The sequence below is a fragment of the Pleuronectes platessa genome, chromosome 2 (assembly GCF_947347685.1).
Source record: "Pleuronectes platessa chromosome 2, fPlePla1.1, whole genome shotgun sequence".
In the NCBI taxonomy this organism is placed as follows: Eukaryota; Metazoa; Chordata; class Actinopteri; order Pleuronectiformes; family Pleuronectidae; genus Pleuronectes; species Pleuronectes platessa.
The window spans coordinates 29918290-29936283 of NC_070627.1; the positions used below are offsets into that span (position 1 = coordinate 29918290).

General features: G+C 41.4%; 1 protein-coding gene across 3 annotated transcripts in view; it reads right to left on the minus strand.

Moving 5' to 3' along the window:
• The window catches only part of cadpsa (Ca2+-dependent activator protein for secretion a), a 175196-nt gene that overhangs the window by 64160 nt on the left and 93042 nt on the right, over positions 1-17994 (minus strand). For all 3 annotated transcript variants that reach the window (XM_053441612.1, XM_053441620.1, XM_053441627.1), the window contains exons 12-16: positions 10979-11115; positions 5660-5847; positions 613-714; positions 455-518; positions 51-174 (exon numbers count right to left, since the gene is read on the minus strand). In XM_053441612.1, coding sequence (XP_053297587.1) covers positions 51-174; positions 455-518; positions 613-714; positions 5660-5847; positions 10979-11115 — 615 coding nt within the window. The remainder of the gene's footprint in view (positions 1-50; positions 175-454; positions 519-612; positions 715-5659; positions 5848-10978; positions 11116-17994) is intronic.

Here is a 17994-nt window from a genome sequence, read left to right on the forward strand (position 1 = left end):
TACTACAATGAACAAACACAGGAGAACAGTGATGGTGTAGTAACCTATACCTTCCAGCTTGGCGTACTCTGAGAGGCGTTGGTAATTGACCAAGGCTGCCTCCTCCAGACACTTATGGATCACAGCTTTGACTTCTTCTTGTGTAGCTGGAGTAACAATATCTTTCATCAGAACCTAAAACACAAAATTTTATTTAGTTACTTCAAAGCAAACCATATCATGATAAGACATGACGAATGATTAGAAATGTCAACATAACATGTAAGCTTAATATTGATTGGAGATATGAAAAACTTTAATTGGCTTCAATGGTGTTGATTAGACAGACAGTTAAAGACAGACTTTGGCGTACTGCAAACAGTATCCATATATTTCTTCATCAACATATGCAATAATTGATATATTCATAATAAAAAAAGCAGTATTCATCCGTCCAGAAATAAAGATTACTTACCCGTTCAAGCAAAGACAGAGTGGCTTTCAGCGCCCCCTCTGGCCGTCCAAATGGAAAGCAGTACCTGTGGCAAACGAGTAGATTTTAATTTGAACCCTAAGCAGTCTGGTTTGGTATGGTTTTGCAAAGGTTTGTAATTGTACATTGATAGTTCCTACCTGAAATGTGTAATCTGGTTTTCCAGAAGCACACGTAGCCTCTCCTTGATCTCCTCAAAGCGCTCCTTCTCTTCTGTCGTAACTGTGCCAATACCGTCAGGCCTGAAAAACAGCGGCGTTTACAAGTAGAGTAAAGGTTAGTCATCCCTCCGTTTGTCATTAATGAGGCAGCGATTATCATCCACTGACATGAACCAAGATGAGAGTGGTGATTATTTATGGTTGTCAGCGTTTCAAATTCATTTAATCACAGAAAAAGTCACAGTAACAGAGATGGGATAATGATGCAGTGTTGTAATGCTAGGTTCTAGGAAAACAACAATAACCCAATATTGCTGATGGCTGGAACATAGTTCAGGCCCAGGATTTGACTATATCCATATAGAATGCATGAGTTCTTGGGACCTATTAGTATTCATCTCAAGGTGTATTCAAATTGGCTGTACAGTTAAAATCTGGGCGCTGTTCACACATATAAATTTGGTGAAGCAATTTATATCCAGAGCTTGGGTCAAAAAATTTGGTCTGCACCCATAAGAGGGCATATTTTTATTAAAAGCATATTGGTTGACCAAAGTACTTTACAAAGTTGGATACAGAAGAGCTGTGTACACTTAAAGGTTCACCAAATTCACTGAAAATTGCCGTGCCAATAAGCTGATGGGTGAGGTGTTGAATCCAAAAAACACTTGGGAGTTTCAGGGGTAAACAGCATAGCAGCCAAATCCAATAATATTAAATGGCCTTGTATTTATCCAGCGCTTTTCTAGTCTTGATGACCACTCAAAGCTCTTTACAGTACAGTTTTACATTCACCCATTCACACACACATTCATACAGTGCATCTAATCGCAGCACTTTGTTGTTCTTAAGGGCAATTCAGGGTTCAGTATCTTGCCCAAGGACACTTCGGCATGCAGATGGGGAAGACTGGGGATGTAACTGCCGACCCTCAGGTTGGAGGACAACCACTCTACCCCTCAGCCACAGCCGCCCCCAAGTTACTGGTGATCACTCCTTCAAACGTAAAAAATTATAATTAAAATTAAAATAAATAAAAAAACATGCCTCTATACAGCTCCTGTGGTGTTATCCAAGTGTCTGTAAGCCCCGACATTGAAATTCGACTTGAAACAGCTAAATTTACACCAGGTTTTAACCTTAATTGTATTGGATTTGGCTTCAATGCTCTTTACCCCTGAAACTCAAAGTGTTTTGTGGACTCAAACACTTCATTTTTCATTCAGAAAAGGTGATGGGTTTGCTCTGTAGTACATAGATACTACAAACACGCTTTATCTCTTTCAGAAATACTGTCAGTAAATCAAATCTAATACCACACTCTTTTATATGGACAGTGAAAAAAAAGCAAATCACAGCGTTCACAACATTACAGCATCATATTCTCCTCATTTCAATAAAGAGACTGCAATTACAGCCTTATAAGCAGGTGTGTTAATATGTGTATCATAAGTCTTTTGATTGTTTCTGACATGGTTGGGTCACGGTGGAGTGTGAGCAGAGTGCATGTGACAGAAGAGGAGCTGGAGTGGTCACCATGACAGCATGATGAGAAGCAGAAGACATAACACTCTCCCACTTTCTCTGTCAATCCCCCAATCCCCCACCACCACCTTCAATGCCCATCCCTTTAATATGTAATTTCAGCAGACAGTGAGATATTGCGCGTGTGTTTGCTGGTATCCTTGCTGTACTCCATGAGTGCATGAGTGCTGTGTTGGATTTCAAAGGGTACAAGTTTGCTCAACATCAGCAATGATCTCATCCAGACACCTGTCACTTTCCATGGACCTCTAAACAGACACTGTCGGAGTGTCACTGCCACCTGTAGGTCTTTGCTGCTGAAAACCATCATGCTGAGGAAGAAATGTCACATTGAACTTCAGTGTAGACCCGGTTCTTACAGGAGCATGAAAATGGGAATAAGGTCAATCTTTGATGTTTTAAAAATGTCTGTGGGCTGGTCTTTGTGTTATGGATTAGGGTTAGTCTATCCATATGATTCTTCCTCAGTGTTTGGTTCCAGTGGTGACTATTTCTTGCAAGATAATCCCTGGCTTCAGCTCATAAGTTTTAACAAATTTCTGCTGTCTTTGGTAACCTCTAGTTTTGTGGTTGATCACTGGATTGTATTATAAAGACATTCTAGTACATACCACTTCAAAATTGGAGAAGCTGTGAATATACAAATTTAGAATAAAAAGCCATCTCACTTTTCACATTCTGGCAGAAAATTAAACAGAAAATGTCAAACTAATTAAGTCCTGCGGGGCTATGTCTTCTTTTTCTTTCAGACACGTGTTGTTCCTTGGCAGCTTCCTCATGTTTGCTTGACCAGATGACCTCACAGCTCCAATGACGAAAACTAACAAATGAGCCATCAGTGACAGACAGATGGTAAGCCTGCAACGCTTTCACATCTCCCTTCTGCGCAGCAGACATCTGTATCAAGGCCTTAAGAAATGTTACCATGCAACATGAAATCTCCAACCAAATATCTCAAAACTCCCCTTTCCACTCAGTCAGAGAGTAGCATACTGTTCTCTTACTTTGTTTATTTCAGAAGCATTCTTTCTTTGAACACTTTCATTTCAGAAATGTAATGTTCTAGAAATGAATTACTCTGAAGCGCTGAAGCACAATTATTTGCTTGATTGATAGAAAATGATAAAAAAATTGTATTAACTATTTATAATGTCCATGTCTATTTTATTATTGAATTTTATCTGGTTTCAGAAGTGAAAATTTAATTTAATTTAACTTAACAAGACATTTGAAAATGTCAACGTTGACTTACTGGCATTTTAACATTAAGGTCAAGAACCAAGAACTTAAAAATTTTTGGAAAGACAAATATATTATAGATGTAGAGATTAATAAAAAGTTATCAAGACTAGTGAGCTTAAAACATTGTTATCAGCAATATAGCATTTAAAATTTGATTTGAATGTATGATTAGTGTTTAGATATGGTGTCATTTCTTTATCTTTCCAAACCACATTGCATATCAGAAATCGAACATATTTTGTCTGCAACCTCTTTGTATATTATCATTGTATCACTGATAATTACCATCAGCATGTATTTATATATGTAACTTTCTTCTCGCTCTTGTAGGTCGCCACAGCAGATCTACACATTTGCTTTTGCAGATGTGTTTAGGCTCCATTGTGACAAACCGAGTTAAAGGAAGCCAGATATCAAACCAATATTGCAGGGACATTTAATTTCATTAAAAAACAGCAACATTTGTGAAAAATAACTGAGGGAATGTTAACAAATGAAAATTGGCAGTGGAATGAAAACATAAAATCCAGCATGGACCTGTATCAATCTTCAGTTGGACACCTTTAGCAGGCGACTGGGCAACAGTTCAGTCCAGCTTGATGCACCAACACCTCCAGGCCAGCAGGCTATTGGGAGGGGGGATGGGGGGATTGAGGTGTGTACACAGGGCCGAACGCAGCAGTGTCGACAGTGGAGACATCCGGCCCATCACACATGACAACCTGTCAACCTGTCAAGCCACAACCTCCAGGCAGTGGCTGGGCTGACAGAGCAGATCTCTGTTTTATGTGTGTGTACGTGGATGTGTAGATGTGTATCGCTCATTATTTTGGGATTTATGACATAAGAAAAACTACATTTAGATGTGAATTTAAAGTAAGATTTTTTCATTAGAAATATTAATAATAAGCTTTGCTCAACACTGCCCTGTGGCAGCAAGAAACAACTTTTTGATACCAGAGAATACATTACTCCATGCATTAGTCCCTAAGCCTCCATAGTTATCAATTACATGTAGTTTTTTGTCTTTAATTTGTCTGCTTCTCTTTCTCTTTCTGTTGGAGGGACTGTCCATCTGTCCATATTGATCAGAAAAGGCCTGAATGGATGTAAATTGTGAACAGACTGTATTTATAAAGCTATTTTCTAGTGTTGATGATCACTTAAAGCACTTTCCTGTACTTTTTTTTTTGCCATTCACACATACACATTCACACACATTCATAAAAGTGCTGCTATGGGCAGCCCTCTTTATCGACGAGAGGCAATTTAGGGGCAATTTCACTATCACTATAAGGACACTTTGGCATAGATGCAGACTCGGAGCGAACCACCAACCTTCTAGAGGATGACCGCTGTACCGCCTCTACCAGAGGAGGGGGGAACTTATAAACACTCCCCCTGACCCTTGCTCTCAGTGCTGCACTGGCCCTCATCTGTCTTTGTTATGCTTCTTGGGCAGACGACAGACTGTTATTCTGACAGATTTGATGTCTGAGCACATCACAGCCGATTAGAGCAAAGGTAAATATTGCAGCATAGATAGTTATTTTCCATGTAATTTCATTATGTTATTATTTCTATTGTTAACAGTTAATTCAGAGAAGGTTTAACCTGATTCGTTTCAAAACCCATCTGAGTGTCTGATCACTTGTGTTGATAAAAGAGAGAAAGAAAAACAGAAAAAGGTGAAAGGCAATTATCAGCATTTCCAGTTGGCAGCAGTTATTTTTAATTAATAACAGGGATAACGGCTAATACCTTTAAGAGAAGATGTTCATATTTTCTACCCTTGTTAGACTGTATTTCAAATTCTATGAGATAACTTACCTTCTAGTTCCTGAGAAAACGGGGGACCTTAAATCCTTTTTCTTCATGAACTCAATGATTTTGAGTTCTCTCTTAGCTGGAAGCTCAGGGACAGATGGGAAAAGGGCCTTATTGAGTTCGGCCTGAGATACTGGCCAGTTTAACAACTCACACACACGCTGACTAGATGCAGTTTAGTGGAGGTGCAGTGTTTTGGGCAGAGTGGAAGGAAGGGCATGATGTGAAAATAATAAAAGGTTAGAGGAAAACAAGGAAAAAAGACGAAAGAAAGAGGAAAAGTGAGTGTGCAAACATGCATAGTGAAAGCCAATTGACATGCAGAAAAACTTAAATCTGAATGAGGTGGGGTTGGAGGGTCAGATATTTAACTGTGGGGGGAAGCGAAAGAGCCAAGACAAGGTAGTTGTACCTGTTTCCATGCACGTGGGAGGCGCAGAAGGCAAAGCTGTAGTGCAGTAGGGTAGGGTCAATCATGGCTCCGTTCTCCGCCCTCTCCAGTAGATCGCTTAGGTAACATAAATGCCGATGGCAGCCTCGAACACCGTAACGGGCGCAGTACTCGTCCAAGACAAACACCTGACCAGGACTGAACCAGCCCTGTGGGCAACACACATGAGCACTGCTGAGTTAAACATCTGATGAGGTAAAAGCTTCATAATAAGTCATTTTGCCAAGTGCAAAGGTTAAGGCAGCCCTCTACTTGTAAAACTCTCACAACATAGTTATCTCATTAGGCCTTAACTGACTTTAAATCCGGAACACTTTATTGCACAATGGGAATACAGTTATGCTTGGTGCAGATGACTCCATTCGTTGGATGTTCCCTGGATCAGCCAAGCAACATGCTAAGATAAAATAGGGAACACGTGAAAAAAACAGTGGGCGTAGCAGGCAAGATACATTTATTTAAGATGAATACCATTTACCACAACCATGTTTTGACTCAGTGCTAATAGGTGGAGGCTGGGGTGGTGGTGGCAAGTTTCCGGCAGCAGGGCGTGAGTTGCAGTGTTGCTGAGCAGAGATCAGTGAGGAGGAGGTCGTATTTAGCATAAAGTGTGTCTTCAATGTGCACTTGTACGTCCATTTGTTGAAGTGCAGCATTTTGAATTATTCAAGTTGTTTTATTGTAGTTTTAAACTGTAAAATAATCAATACAAAGGTGCCTTTTAAATAATATAAATAAAAGTTATGAAATACAATTATATATGAGCAGAAATAATTTTCTCATTAATCTACTACAAATGAACCTTCTCCAAGGCATACACAGGCAGATGGAGCGGCTCAAAAGTAGAGATCTCAAACCAAAGTGTTATCTAGCTTGGTTGACAGAGAAAAAGGCTGCTGCGAGTAGAGATACTCCGAGGGTCAAATACATCAATTACTACATTGGTGATTGGAAGGTCCGGATTTTAACAACGCCAAGATGAAGAAAGTCCTGCCGAGATACTACCAGCAACTCAGCTGTCCGACGGGCGGAGCAAACACACTGGACCATGTTTACACTCCCTTCCGGGGTGCGTATAAGGCCCTCCCCCGCCACCCATTCGGCAAATCAGATCACGTTTCAGTCCTGCTGCTGCCTTCCTATAGGCAGAAACTCAAGCGTGACAGACCGGTGACTCGGACAATTCAGCGGTGGACCGACCAATCAGATTCGGCTCTTCAGGACTGCTTCAGAACAACGGAGTGGTGCGTGTTCCAGGATGATAACATCAACACGTATACGGACGCGGTCATCTGCTGCATCAGCAAATGCATCGATGACGTCGTACTTAGGATTTCTGTACGAACATTTCCAAACCAAAGCCCTGAATTAATGGTGACGCCCATGCTAAACTCAAAGCACGGACTCCTGCCTACATCTCAGGGGATCTGGAGGAATACAGGAAATCCAGGTATGTGCTCCGGAGTGCTATTAGCAGTGCTAAGAGACTTTACAGGGACAAAGTGGAGTCCCATTACAAGGGCTCCAACACAAGGAACATGTGGGCTAGACTCAGAACCATCACAGACTACAAAGCCAAGACCAGCAGTGCTGATGTAGTGTCTGCATCTCTCCCAGCGGATCTGAACACTTTTTATGCACGCTTTGAGAGTAACTCCCCGGCTGCGTAGATCGAAGAGGCCAAGGAGGACCGCTGCCCCCCAGTCATATCCAGGGCAGACGTGTGGAAATCTCTTAACCGGATCAACACACGCAAGGCACCTGGACCTGATGGCATCCCCGGCCGAGCTCTCAAGGTGTGTGCAGATCAGGTGGCAGATGTGTTCACAGACATCTTCAACCTGTCACTGCTCCAGTCTATAGTCCCTGCATGTCTCAAGAAGACCATCATTGTCCCTGTTCCCAAGAAAACTAAAACCCTCTGCCTGAATGACTGCCGCCCAGTAGCACTCACTTCCATCATCATGAAGTGCTTTGAGCGGCTGGTCCAACCATTCATCACCTCCTCCCTCCCTGACCCTCTGGACCCTCTTCAGTTTGCCTACAGGTCAAATAGGTCGACTGCAGATGCCATCTCCCTCACCCTCCACACTGCCCTCTCCCACCTGGACCAGAGGGTCACATATGTGAGAATGCTGTTCATCGACTACAGTTCAGCATTCAACACCATCGTGCCCCTGAAGCTCGTCACCAAGCTCAGAGACCTTGGGCTCACCATCGCCCTCCGTGAGTGGATCCTGAACTTCCTGACGTGATGGGCAGACCACAGGCGGTGCGGAGCGGCAGCACCACATCCTCCACCCTGACTCTTAACACCGGTGTCCCCCAGGGCTGCGTGCTCAGTCCTCTTCTGTACTCCCTGTTCATGCATGACTGCGTGGCCACCCACAGCTCCAACACCATCGTCAAGTTTGCTGATGACACCACTGTCATAAGCCTGATCACCCGCGACAATGAGAAGGCCTACAGAGAGGAGGTCAGAGCCCTGACATCTTGGTGCCAGGACAACAACCTCCATCTCAACGTCAGCAAACGAAGGAGCTGATCGTGGACTACAGGAAGAGACAAGGAGTGGAACACGCCCCCCTCTTCATCAACAAGACCACGGTGGAGCGAGTCAGCAGCTTCAAGTTTCTCAGGGTCCACATCAGTGATAACCTGACCTGGACCCATCAAACAGACTCCATTAGGAAGACGGCCAGGCAGCGGCTCTTCTTCCTCCCCAGGCTGCGGAAGCTCCACATGGACTCCAGGATTCTCTGCAACTTCTACAGGTGCACCATAGAGAGCATCCTGACTGGCTGCATCACCGCCTGGTATGGCAGCTGCACCGCCCTGAACCGTAAGGCTTTACAGAGGTTGGTGAAGTCCGCCAAGAACATCACCAGGACGGCGCTACCATCCATAGAGGACCTCTACACCCAGCGGTGCAGGAAGAAGAGCAACCGGATTATTAAAGAATCCTTTCACCCCAGCCATAAACATTTTTGCCTGCTGCCGTCTGGCCGACGGTACCGCAGCATCCGGGCCCGCACCACCAGGCTCAGAGACAGTTTCTTCCCCCAGGCCATAGGACTTTTAAACTCCTCTGAACTGCAATAACTCCACCAAACCAGCACTGTGGCATATTTGCATATTTGCACTATTGCACAAATTGCACTATTGTTTTTTTAATGTATTTCTCTCTTCATCTGTGAATATATATATTTAGATATATATATTTTATTTTCGATTTTGAATGTTGATATTTTATTCTATTTTATACTATTTCTATTTTATTTTTTGGGGGTTGTAATTACTTGAGCATTGCTAGAAGAGAGCCTGTGACTCAAGCATTTCATTGCCAGCCACTGCTTAATGTTATTGTTGTGCATTTGACAGTAAAAAATCTTGAATCTTGAATCTTGCTACTAACCTATACATAGAGCCTGTGAGTGACATTGTGAATATAACCCAACACGCCTTTGCTGTTGGTGTAAAACATTGTGTCATCAAACTGGACACCAGTTTTGTGATTTCGACTGGACCGACTGCTGCTCCTAGCTCAAGACGTGGCGCTGTATGGACTGATATATGAGCTAACTTGGCCTAGTCCTTGGGGCGGCTGTGGCTGAGGGGTAGAGCGGTCGTCCTCCAACCAGAAAGTCAGCTGTTCTAGCCCAGTCTTCCCCATCTGCTTGCCGAAGTGTCCTTGGGCAAGAGTCTCATGGTATAGTGATGTCTCCATGGTGGAAAGTTTGTAGTGAATCTCTCCAAGTGAGCCACTCCGCTTACTTTTGAGCTGGGAGAGGCTCATCCCAGTCAATGCTATCAAAGGCAAGTTTTGCTAGCAGAAACATTTCTTGTATGGAGATTGGTGCCACTACACAGAGTGGATCAGACAAGCTGTTCACTGTTCAGTAGCAAGCTAATCTTGCGGAGGTGTATGTTCGACATACTTTGTGCTGCTTTGCGCAAGCTTACAGCTTCAATTGTGTCAGACATAATGAGGCCATCATCAACATTGGACTCTCTGGGGAGGGGCTGTTGCCAAATACATGCAATCACGTCCTTTTGTGGACAAATTCATTAATTCTGTCATTGTTCTTGAATCTCAATAATGGGAGGGAGTTCCCTTGATCTTCCCTCACGATGAAACATCTTTTTCGATGTCTGCAGTAACAGCATTCTGTTCACGTCAAAAATGCATCAGCGCAACACTCTAACATGCTAACTTGACTTAATGGAAATGCTGTACTTTTAATAACTTTAGGTACAAGTGCACATTGACAACACACATTATGCTCCTTTGCCGTTGAAGCTAACAAGTGCTATTTCAACCAAATTAGGGTGTGCCTTACTACACACCCAGCATCTTCTGCTCCTGCACATATTTTGCGATAAAAAACATTTAAAATGAGATGAATGGATGCAGTCAACAGAAATGCTGGAGTGCTTTTTAAATTTGTAATGTCTGGACACATTCGAAACATTAAAACTGTGCTGAAGGATCATTTTGTCTCTCAACTCTGCTACGAACCACATGTAGAGAAAAACGGCGAGACCTCAAATCTTTAGAAGAGCAGCTTGACTTCCACGGCAAAACAGCGGTAAACAGGTGAGGCGGAAATGGAAAGCATGCCATACCGCAGCCATTTTTCAACACAACAGCAGCCAGTGTGGCACGGGTGTCAGGTTTAGCTGAAGAAGGAATGGTGGTGCACCATTTCACTAGGCACCAACGGGTCTAAATGGAAAAGTCATCCGAAGGAAACCTTAACTGTGACTTCAAAACTAATGTTTTAACATCTCAATAAATTAGAGTCATTTTGGAAAGTGCTTTGGACAAGCACGTTGAAACTAAGCATTTTGACCAGGTATGTGTTTGATGAACAGACAGAGAAAGAGAAGATTCTGGATTTAAATGCCTGCAGTCATTCAAGAAAATTACAATCACAATACTGTGTAGTCAGAACACAAACTGAATCTGTGTCATGCTGTGTTGACCGAATTTTCATCACTGGATAATTTTTGTCTATCATAATAGTAAATAATACATAAACAGCAAATAAATTGTATAGACAATAGCTGAGTTATAAATGGATGTTGAAGAGCACAAGTGTTTTAGTAACAGCGCAGACTCAACTCAACAACTTTCTCTCAGTGAATCCTCCAGCATTTCTGTGCTTTATACATTAGAAATATAAATCCTTTGGACAAGTGCAATCTCACAATGCTTTTTCATTCTTCCATTACTTCTGTGGGCACTAATGAGTTCATGAGTATAAAACTTTTCCTTACCAAGCAGGAGTAGGAGTCGTTGAGCCTGTGGTCCAGAGTTAGGCGCTGCACCAGTTCAAAGAGCGTGGAATGGTCGAAGTTACAGGGGTTGGCTGAAATAAACTCATCCATACCATGCTTCTGGGCTCGATCAGCATCTATACACACCAATTTACCCATCCAATGAGGACAGAGTTAGAGACAAAAACAAATGCAGATGTCAAATGTCAGAGCCTTGTTGAAAGTTAATAATAAAGGTCACCTTGTGAAAATAAAGTAACACACGTATGTGTGTTTTGGTGTAATTCTTATTTTAATGTTCTATCTGAAGCAGTCTTACAATGAGAGATACTATAATCACACAGAAAAAATTTGGTCCTGTGTCTAGCAAATGATTCCATTATGGGCCCATCATGCAGGTTGCCAGGTATAGAAAAGGTGAATTTCCAGACATCTTTCAGGAGGTGAGGGGGGATCTAGAGGGTGAAGGTTAGCTCTAAGGTCTGAGGGTATGTATGTGTCCATGCATATTCATTCATTCATCTCCATACACTTTTATTCTACACAGCTCTGGGTTTTTAAAGTAAAATTGTCTCTGACTTGACAAGTGACTAGACTGGGTTTGCACTTGGCTGTGGCTGTAATTGCCAAACTCTTGTAATTCATATAGCAGTGCACCTCCATTTTTTTCTGTTTTCATCTGTAAAGTGTTAGAAGCGTCAACAGCCCCCCCATTTTCTTGGCTGCCAGTTCAATAATGTCTGGGGTTAGGCTCTGTGCTGTGGAAACCCTCAAGATGAAGTGAAGGTGTGCATATGTGAGAAGACTCCTGTGTGAGTTTTTGTTCATCTTCATCACAGAGAAAAGATGCTCACACAGGTACTGCATTCAGTGCTATGCCAGTTCACATTTAAAACTAACTAGTTCACGTTCAAAGTTAATTTTGTACAATTTTGAACTAAGTTCATGGTTCCAAAATTGAACTAGTTTACGTTAATTTCGTCCATTTTAAGATCATGTGTGTAGTTATGAATTGTTGGTGTCAGATCATAACTGCGGGTCGCTCCGCTAATTTTAACTGTCCTGACCGTGAGCGTCACGACTCGTGTTGTACTGAGCACAAAATGCTGACAAGTCATTTTTCATGATGTTTAAATGCAGTCTGCAGAAACTCCAGGCTCTCGGTTGGACATTTTCTTTCAGACATACATCTCCTCCAGAGAAACTGCGGAGGATCTCCAGAGCCAGTGCATGTCTGAAAGCAGCTCAAGTATCCAGATGATTCACACAAAATTGTGAAAAGTTTAAATGTGATGGGCACTTCTCACTCTCAACAGTTGCCATCTTGCCAATGTAGTGAAAGGTGAAGGGCCTCCAGCATATAGGCAAGCACATGAAAATGGCAGCAGAGAAAGGATATTTTGGATGACAACCACAGTCAGAAGCTGTGATTGTCATTTCCAGTAATTATTGATATGATACAACAATACCTTGCACAACATCACTTGCACTACATGTGAGTAAGTATCTGATTTGTGACACAAGAAACTGCATTCCCTTGTGTCCTATGCAGTATACAGTTGACACAACAACTTTTTGGTATGACTTCCACAGTTGGCAAATCCTTCAACACTGTTTGATTACTGTCGTGACAACCTTTAAAAAAGAAGACAAACAGAAGTTTTTAGTAATTTATTTTCCCACTGGCCTTATTAAAATGCAGTGGTAAAACGTAATACACTCTAGACGGCCCTTATGGGAATGGGCAAAGGACATAGCAGTCTGACATTCAACCATTCTTCGTTATGCTGGCATTCATGGAGGTGTAGGCTATATGTTCTTTTGCTGGGATTTTGCTATTTCACTTAAAAATAACTAACAGCATAAGGTTTGATTTTGCAATAACTGCATGTCTCATATTAGATTCTATTTAACTTTGCTCTAGCATAGACGGTGTGGACTTTGTGGTCTGTCCCGTCACTAAGAACAAACTTGGGACACATGTGAGTGAAGGTTATACCAAGCTATACAACAGTCGAGAGATTTGTCAGCCAACGTCCTCTTCACTGCCCAGTAAAGGCACCCCAGCTGTCAATCAACAAACAAAACAAAGAACGGGATGCTGGGAGCTGATTGTGTCCCCTCAACAAGTTCCACCCTCCCCCCAAAAATCTAAAAAGGTGACATTGTGGTGCCCCTTTGGTCTGTAGCTGGTGGCTTGTCAGGTCTGTTTGATGTGAGTGAGCAGGAGAAGAGGCGGGAGGGCTGGACAGTAACAAGCAGTGACATTAGTCACCCCGTCCGTCTGGGCAGGGGAAGGACTGCCCTGACAGTGATTGATGGCTGCTATTCATTTATAGATCCATAGGAGAGGAACCGGGAGGCAGTGGACACAATGCTGGTCTTGGGTTTGATGGTCAAAAGCATTTGGGGCTATTGAGAAGATGGCCTGCTGATATGGAACCTGTCTCTCACCCAAAACCATTTCATTAAGATTTTCAACAGTATTGAGGTTAAAACATCAGAGTTCTCACCTCTTATAGGGAAATAGGCCTACTTGTGTGATATCATGTTCTCCTGCCTCAGCTCTGATAATGGCTCCAACTAGATTAACCGCAGTTGTAAGTTCTTAATGTTATTTCATTTTTCGGTTTTGCTGTCTGGACATTTGATTTTTCCTGCCAGATGACAGTCAATAATTCAAAACATGTGAAAAGTGAAAAAATGTGATCAGAAATGTTTGCAAATGTATAAAAAAATCTGAAACTAAAAACTCTTCTTATTTGACTTTGAAAAAACTATAGGTTTTCATGGGTCCTCTCCGATCCAGGTTTTTTAGAGCCCGTTGGATGTGGGTTGCTTCCCATTTCATTTAAGTGGGTGCTGCCTCTACTCAACATCATGGGCTCGGGTTCAAAATTTCTTGGTTCTGTATTCTGGGTCCCAGTTTTCAAATAATAGGCTCTGAGTAGTACACGTCTGGGTCTTTTAGACTTTGGGCACGGATTTTGGTCCCATGCAGAGTAAAGACGTCTGATAAAGGCCCTTTTAGTATCAATTGCAGATTTTGAGTCTTCCTGGGTAAGATCACTACAATCATTGCATACATAAATTGGTTAATTACAATCTTCCAACACATCCTCTCAAGATCCAGATTGGATGGAAAGCCTTTGTATGCCGACATCTACAGGTCTCTAAAAATATATTATAAGCTACTCAAGGACAGCCAGAAAATCCACTCCAGCATTGTCTTGGCATAATATTTCAGGTCAATGTCATGCTGACCGAGAGGTCACATGCACTCATGAGCAGGTTTCCTTTAAGGACCTCTCTATATTTGGCTTTATTTATTAAGTACAATGGACATCATGGTTTGGTTTTGTCCTGAATTCTGAGAAGTAATATATAGCTGTGTGCCTAACCTATGTTGTTTTTTCTTGGGGTTCATTATCAGCCTAATAAAGACTGTTATGAGGAAAATCAGGAGAGTGGCGAGAACAAAGAGTAGCTGTGTCACTGTTGTCATTATGTTAGGAGATGTGTGAACAGAATAGTGTAGCCACCTGTGCACCAATCAAGAAGTTAGATTCTCAGCAGATTTCCAGTGTAATACAGTACCTGTGTTAGCTACACTGAGTTCTATAGTAGATAATCTCCATGAATCATCACACCCAAGATAACTATTGTGAGCACCGTCAAAGTTCACAATTGAAATACAGCACTAACAGGTGTAATATAGTGTAATAGGTGTAATATGTCATAAAATGTCTATGAAATGGTTTTAGACATTGACTAACTAGACATTGACATGGACTTTTGCGTGAAGCACTTTGCAACCTTGTTTATGCTGTACAACTAAAGTTATTATAATTGTAATTATTAATTTTATCTTATCTGCAAAAATTTATAGAAACAAATATGTGGAGGAAGCCTATGATTTATAAATAAAACAATTACCTTTTCTTAAGGTTTATTTCCATTAGAGTATACTTTTTATTTTTATTTTATAAAGGAATAAGCCAGAGACTGCTATGATACATAGAAGAAGTAAGGGGAAAATAATTAGAAAAATAACTTGGCAAGACATTATTATAATCTACATTTATGATCAAGCACTTAATATGTCAAAACAAATTCAACTCTGAGTCATCCCAAGAGTCAGAGAGTCAATTGTGAAGATCCATTTCACCTCTCAGCAGCTGCAAAGAAAACACTTCATTCCCTCTTATTTGTTACAGTGTTTTAATGTACTCTATTTTGATTTGGGTCGGGGGGTGAGGCGTGGTTGGGATGTTATATTATTCACTGTACTGAGCCAGGTGTGAAGCTGCAAGTAGTTATTTGGTAACATTGACTGATTGCTGCTTGATTTAATTGTGCAGCAACCACACTGTATTATTCATGGCCTGGCACTTTTAACTTGGTAATTACCAGCTGGTGGGACTCAGTGGGATTCCTGTGGTTGTGTCAAAAACAGCTCACTCAGTAAATTCACCTCCACTACTGCACACAGGAAGCACTTTTATTTTTTTAATTAGGCAAGGGATGCAATTGTCTTTGAGGACATTTTGTTGCATTGTGCATTTGTTATCTACATATACAGTTTCCTGAAATTTTCATGAAACTTTAGTTTTTGTGTGAGTAATAAATGGCCATTGATTAGCATTGAAGCACATTCATCTGATAATCCAGATGGAGTAACAGATTCATGCAGCTGAATCCAGCTGTTTTTAGTCTGAATTCTCACTGAGACATATGCATTCATACTTCCACCACTTGTTGTATATGTGTTTCCAGAGTGATAAGCGTGGATCTGGTAATGGTAAAGTTGTCATAGTACTCTAGTTTTTATATGACACAAACATATTTTAAACATGTTAATAAATCTTTAAACTGTAATGATGTGTTTGAACACAACAGGTCTTGCCTTTTGTTCCAGTGGGAGGGGAAACGGTCCCTATGTCTATCATATTAGCAAACAAATCTAAAGTTATTTGTCACTGTCACAAAATGGGAAAAATCATGACACCAAACTGGAAACTATTATGTAAGGGCAGAATTCATCTGATGTTATTTGGTTTGCACTGTTGCCTGCTCCTTTAAGGATCTGAGAGGTTGCTATGGTAATGGCAGCACCCTGAGGGTTACAAGTTTGTGATTGTTTTGAAGACGGCAGTTGTTTTCTGCTGTTGTTAATAAAGTTATGTGAATAATTGCTCAAAGAGGTGTCCAGCAAAAATGAAAGTTTCTGTCTTCATCCCAGCAAGTGGAGACCTTGGTTTATTCTTGATGTTTTGCTTCAGCTACCGGAGTTTTGTGCGACGTGAGCGTCAGCCCTTTTTGCTCAGGCAGGGGCGCAGTTTGCACTCAGAGACATTATGCTAAATGCTATTAATTATTAATATTGTTATCGCAACAAAGTCTCATTTATCATACGGTTTTAGCGGGACAGAGCGCAGTTCAGCAATCCCCCACTAGCTGCCATGACCACTAGCTATACAAGTGGGCTGCCTTTTTTTCAGGACATTGTTACAGCAAAAGTAGCTATTGTCCTCAAGTTCCTGTGTGCTTGTGGGTTGTTGGTGGATATCAAGGGGCCACCACTTATTTGGCACTGTGACTTTTGTTCCTATGCATTTGCGCTCGATTGACTAGGCGCCATGGGGCTGTCTAGCATGCTCTCAGCTATAAGTTCCTCCACCTCCTGGGCCAGTTCCAAAGTCTGACACAGCCCAACAGTTCATCCATCACAAACCAAACATGGGATAAAACATCACAGGCCTACTACAAGGCATTATTTGTCATTCCAGGGTCTTCACCGCTGCATATGGAGGCAAAGCAGGGCGGTGGTAGCCTCAATTGTATGTTCATATCTCTTATAACTAACAGCAAGGTGGAATAAACACCTGAGCAGCATTCCTACTTTGAACAGGCTGTGTAACAGGTTCTATGTACTGTCCTTCCCTTTCTGGCTCTCTTTTTTAAATTTTTTCTCTGTTCATATATACCATCAAGTGCAGCACTTTAAATGCTCTCCCGGTAACAGTGTGAACGTTTGAGCTTGTTTTAAAACATTGCCATGTCTTCGCTCTCTCAGTAGCTGGCCAATATTTAAAACATTAAACATTCGTATATAATCAAAACCAAACTTTAAATGAATAAGAACACACTATTTCATACTCATCAATGCTGATAAAACCTTTATCCTGGTGATGTTCTCCTCTACACTTAACATCTATTGCACTTCTGTCCGTCCTGGGAGAGGGATCCCTCACATGTGGCTCTCTCTGAGGTTTCTACGTATTTTTACCCTGTTAAAAGGGTTTTTAGTAGTTTTTCCTTACTCTTGCTGAGGGTTAAGGACAGAGGATGTCTCACCATGTTAAAGCCCTATGAGACAAATTCTGATTTGTGAATATGGGCTTTACAAATAAAATTTGATTGATTTTTGCACAAAGATTTCCAAAGAAGCTACACTATTGTTTTTCATGTTTTTACTATCACACAGAACGGTACTAAATGAGGAGCGACAGATAACAAAGGAAGGAAAGAGAAAGAAAGTGGAGGAAAGCACTTACCCTCCAATCCAGCTACAAGATAGCAGGGTCGGGGTTTAGAAGAAGAAGAATAGGAAGAAAAGGAAGAAGGAACAAACAGAGAAACATAAAGACACACAGCAAAGCCACCAACACCTTAACACTACAGCAGTTCTACAACAAACAGCGAAGCAGCACACAGAAAAAGAGTAACAATAGCAGTTGAAAACATATGCAGTACACAACCAGGAAGAAGACAGACTATGACTTCATTAGCTAATATGTAAAACCTGTTGTGTGGACGACAGCACATTGGAGAGTGAGACAGTGAGCATGAAGAGAAAGAACTAGAAACTGTGAGTGATGATAAGAAAAGCCAACACTTATTTTCATTCTTTACATATTATAGTGTGATTCAAGACTTAATAGAATATGTAAAACACAAAGTTAAATGTGGCTGCAACAGATAAGAGTAAACTATGCTGACTTTTCACGTTAAGG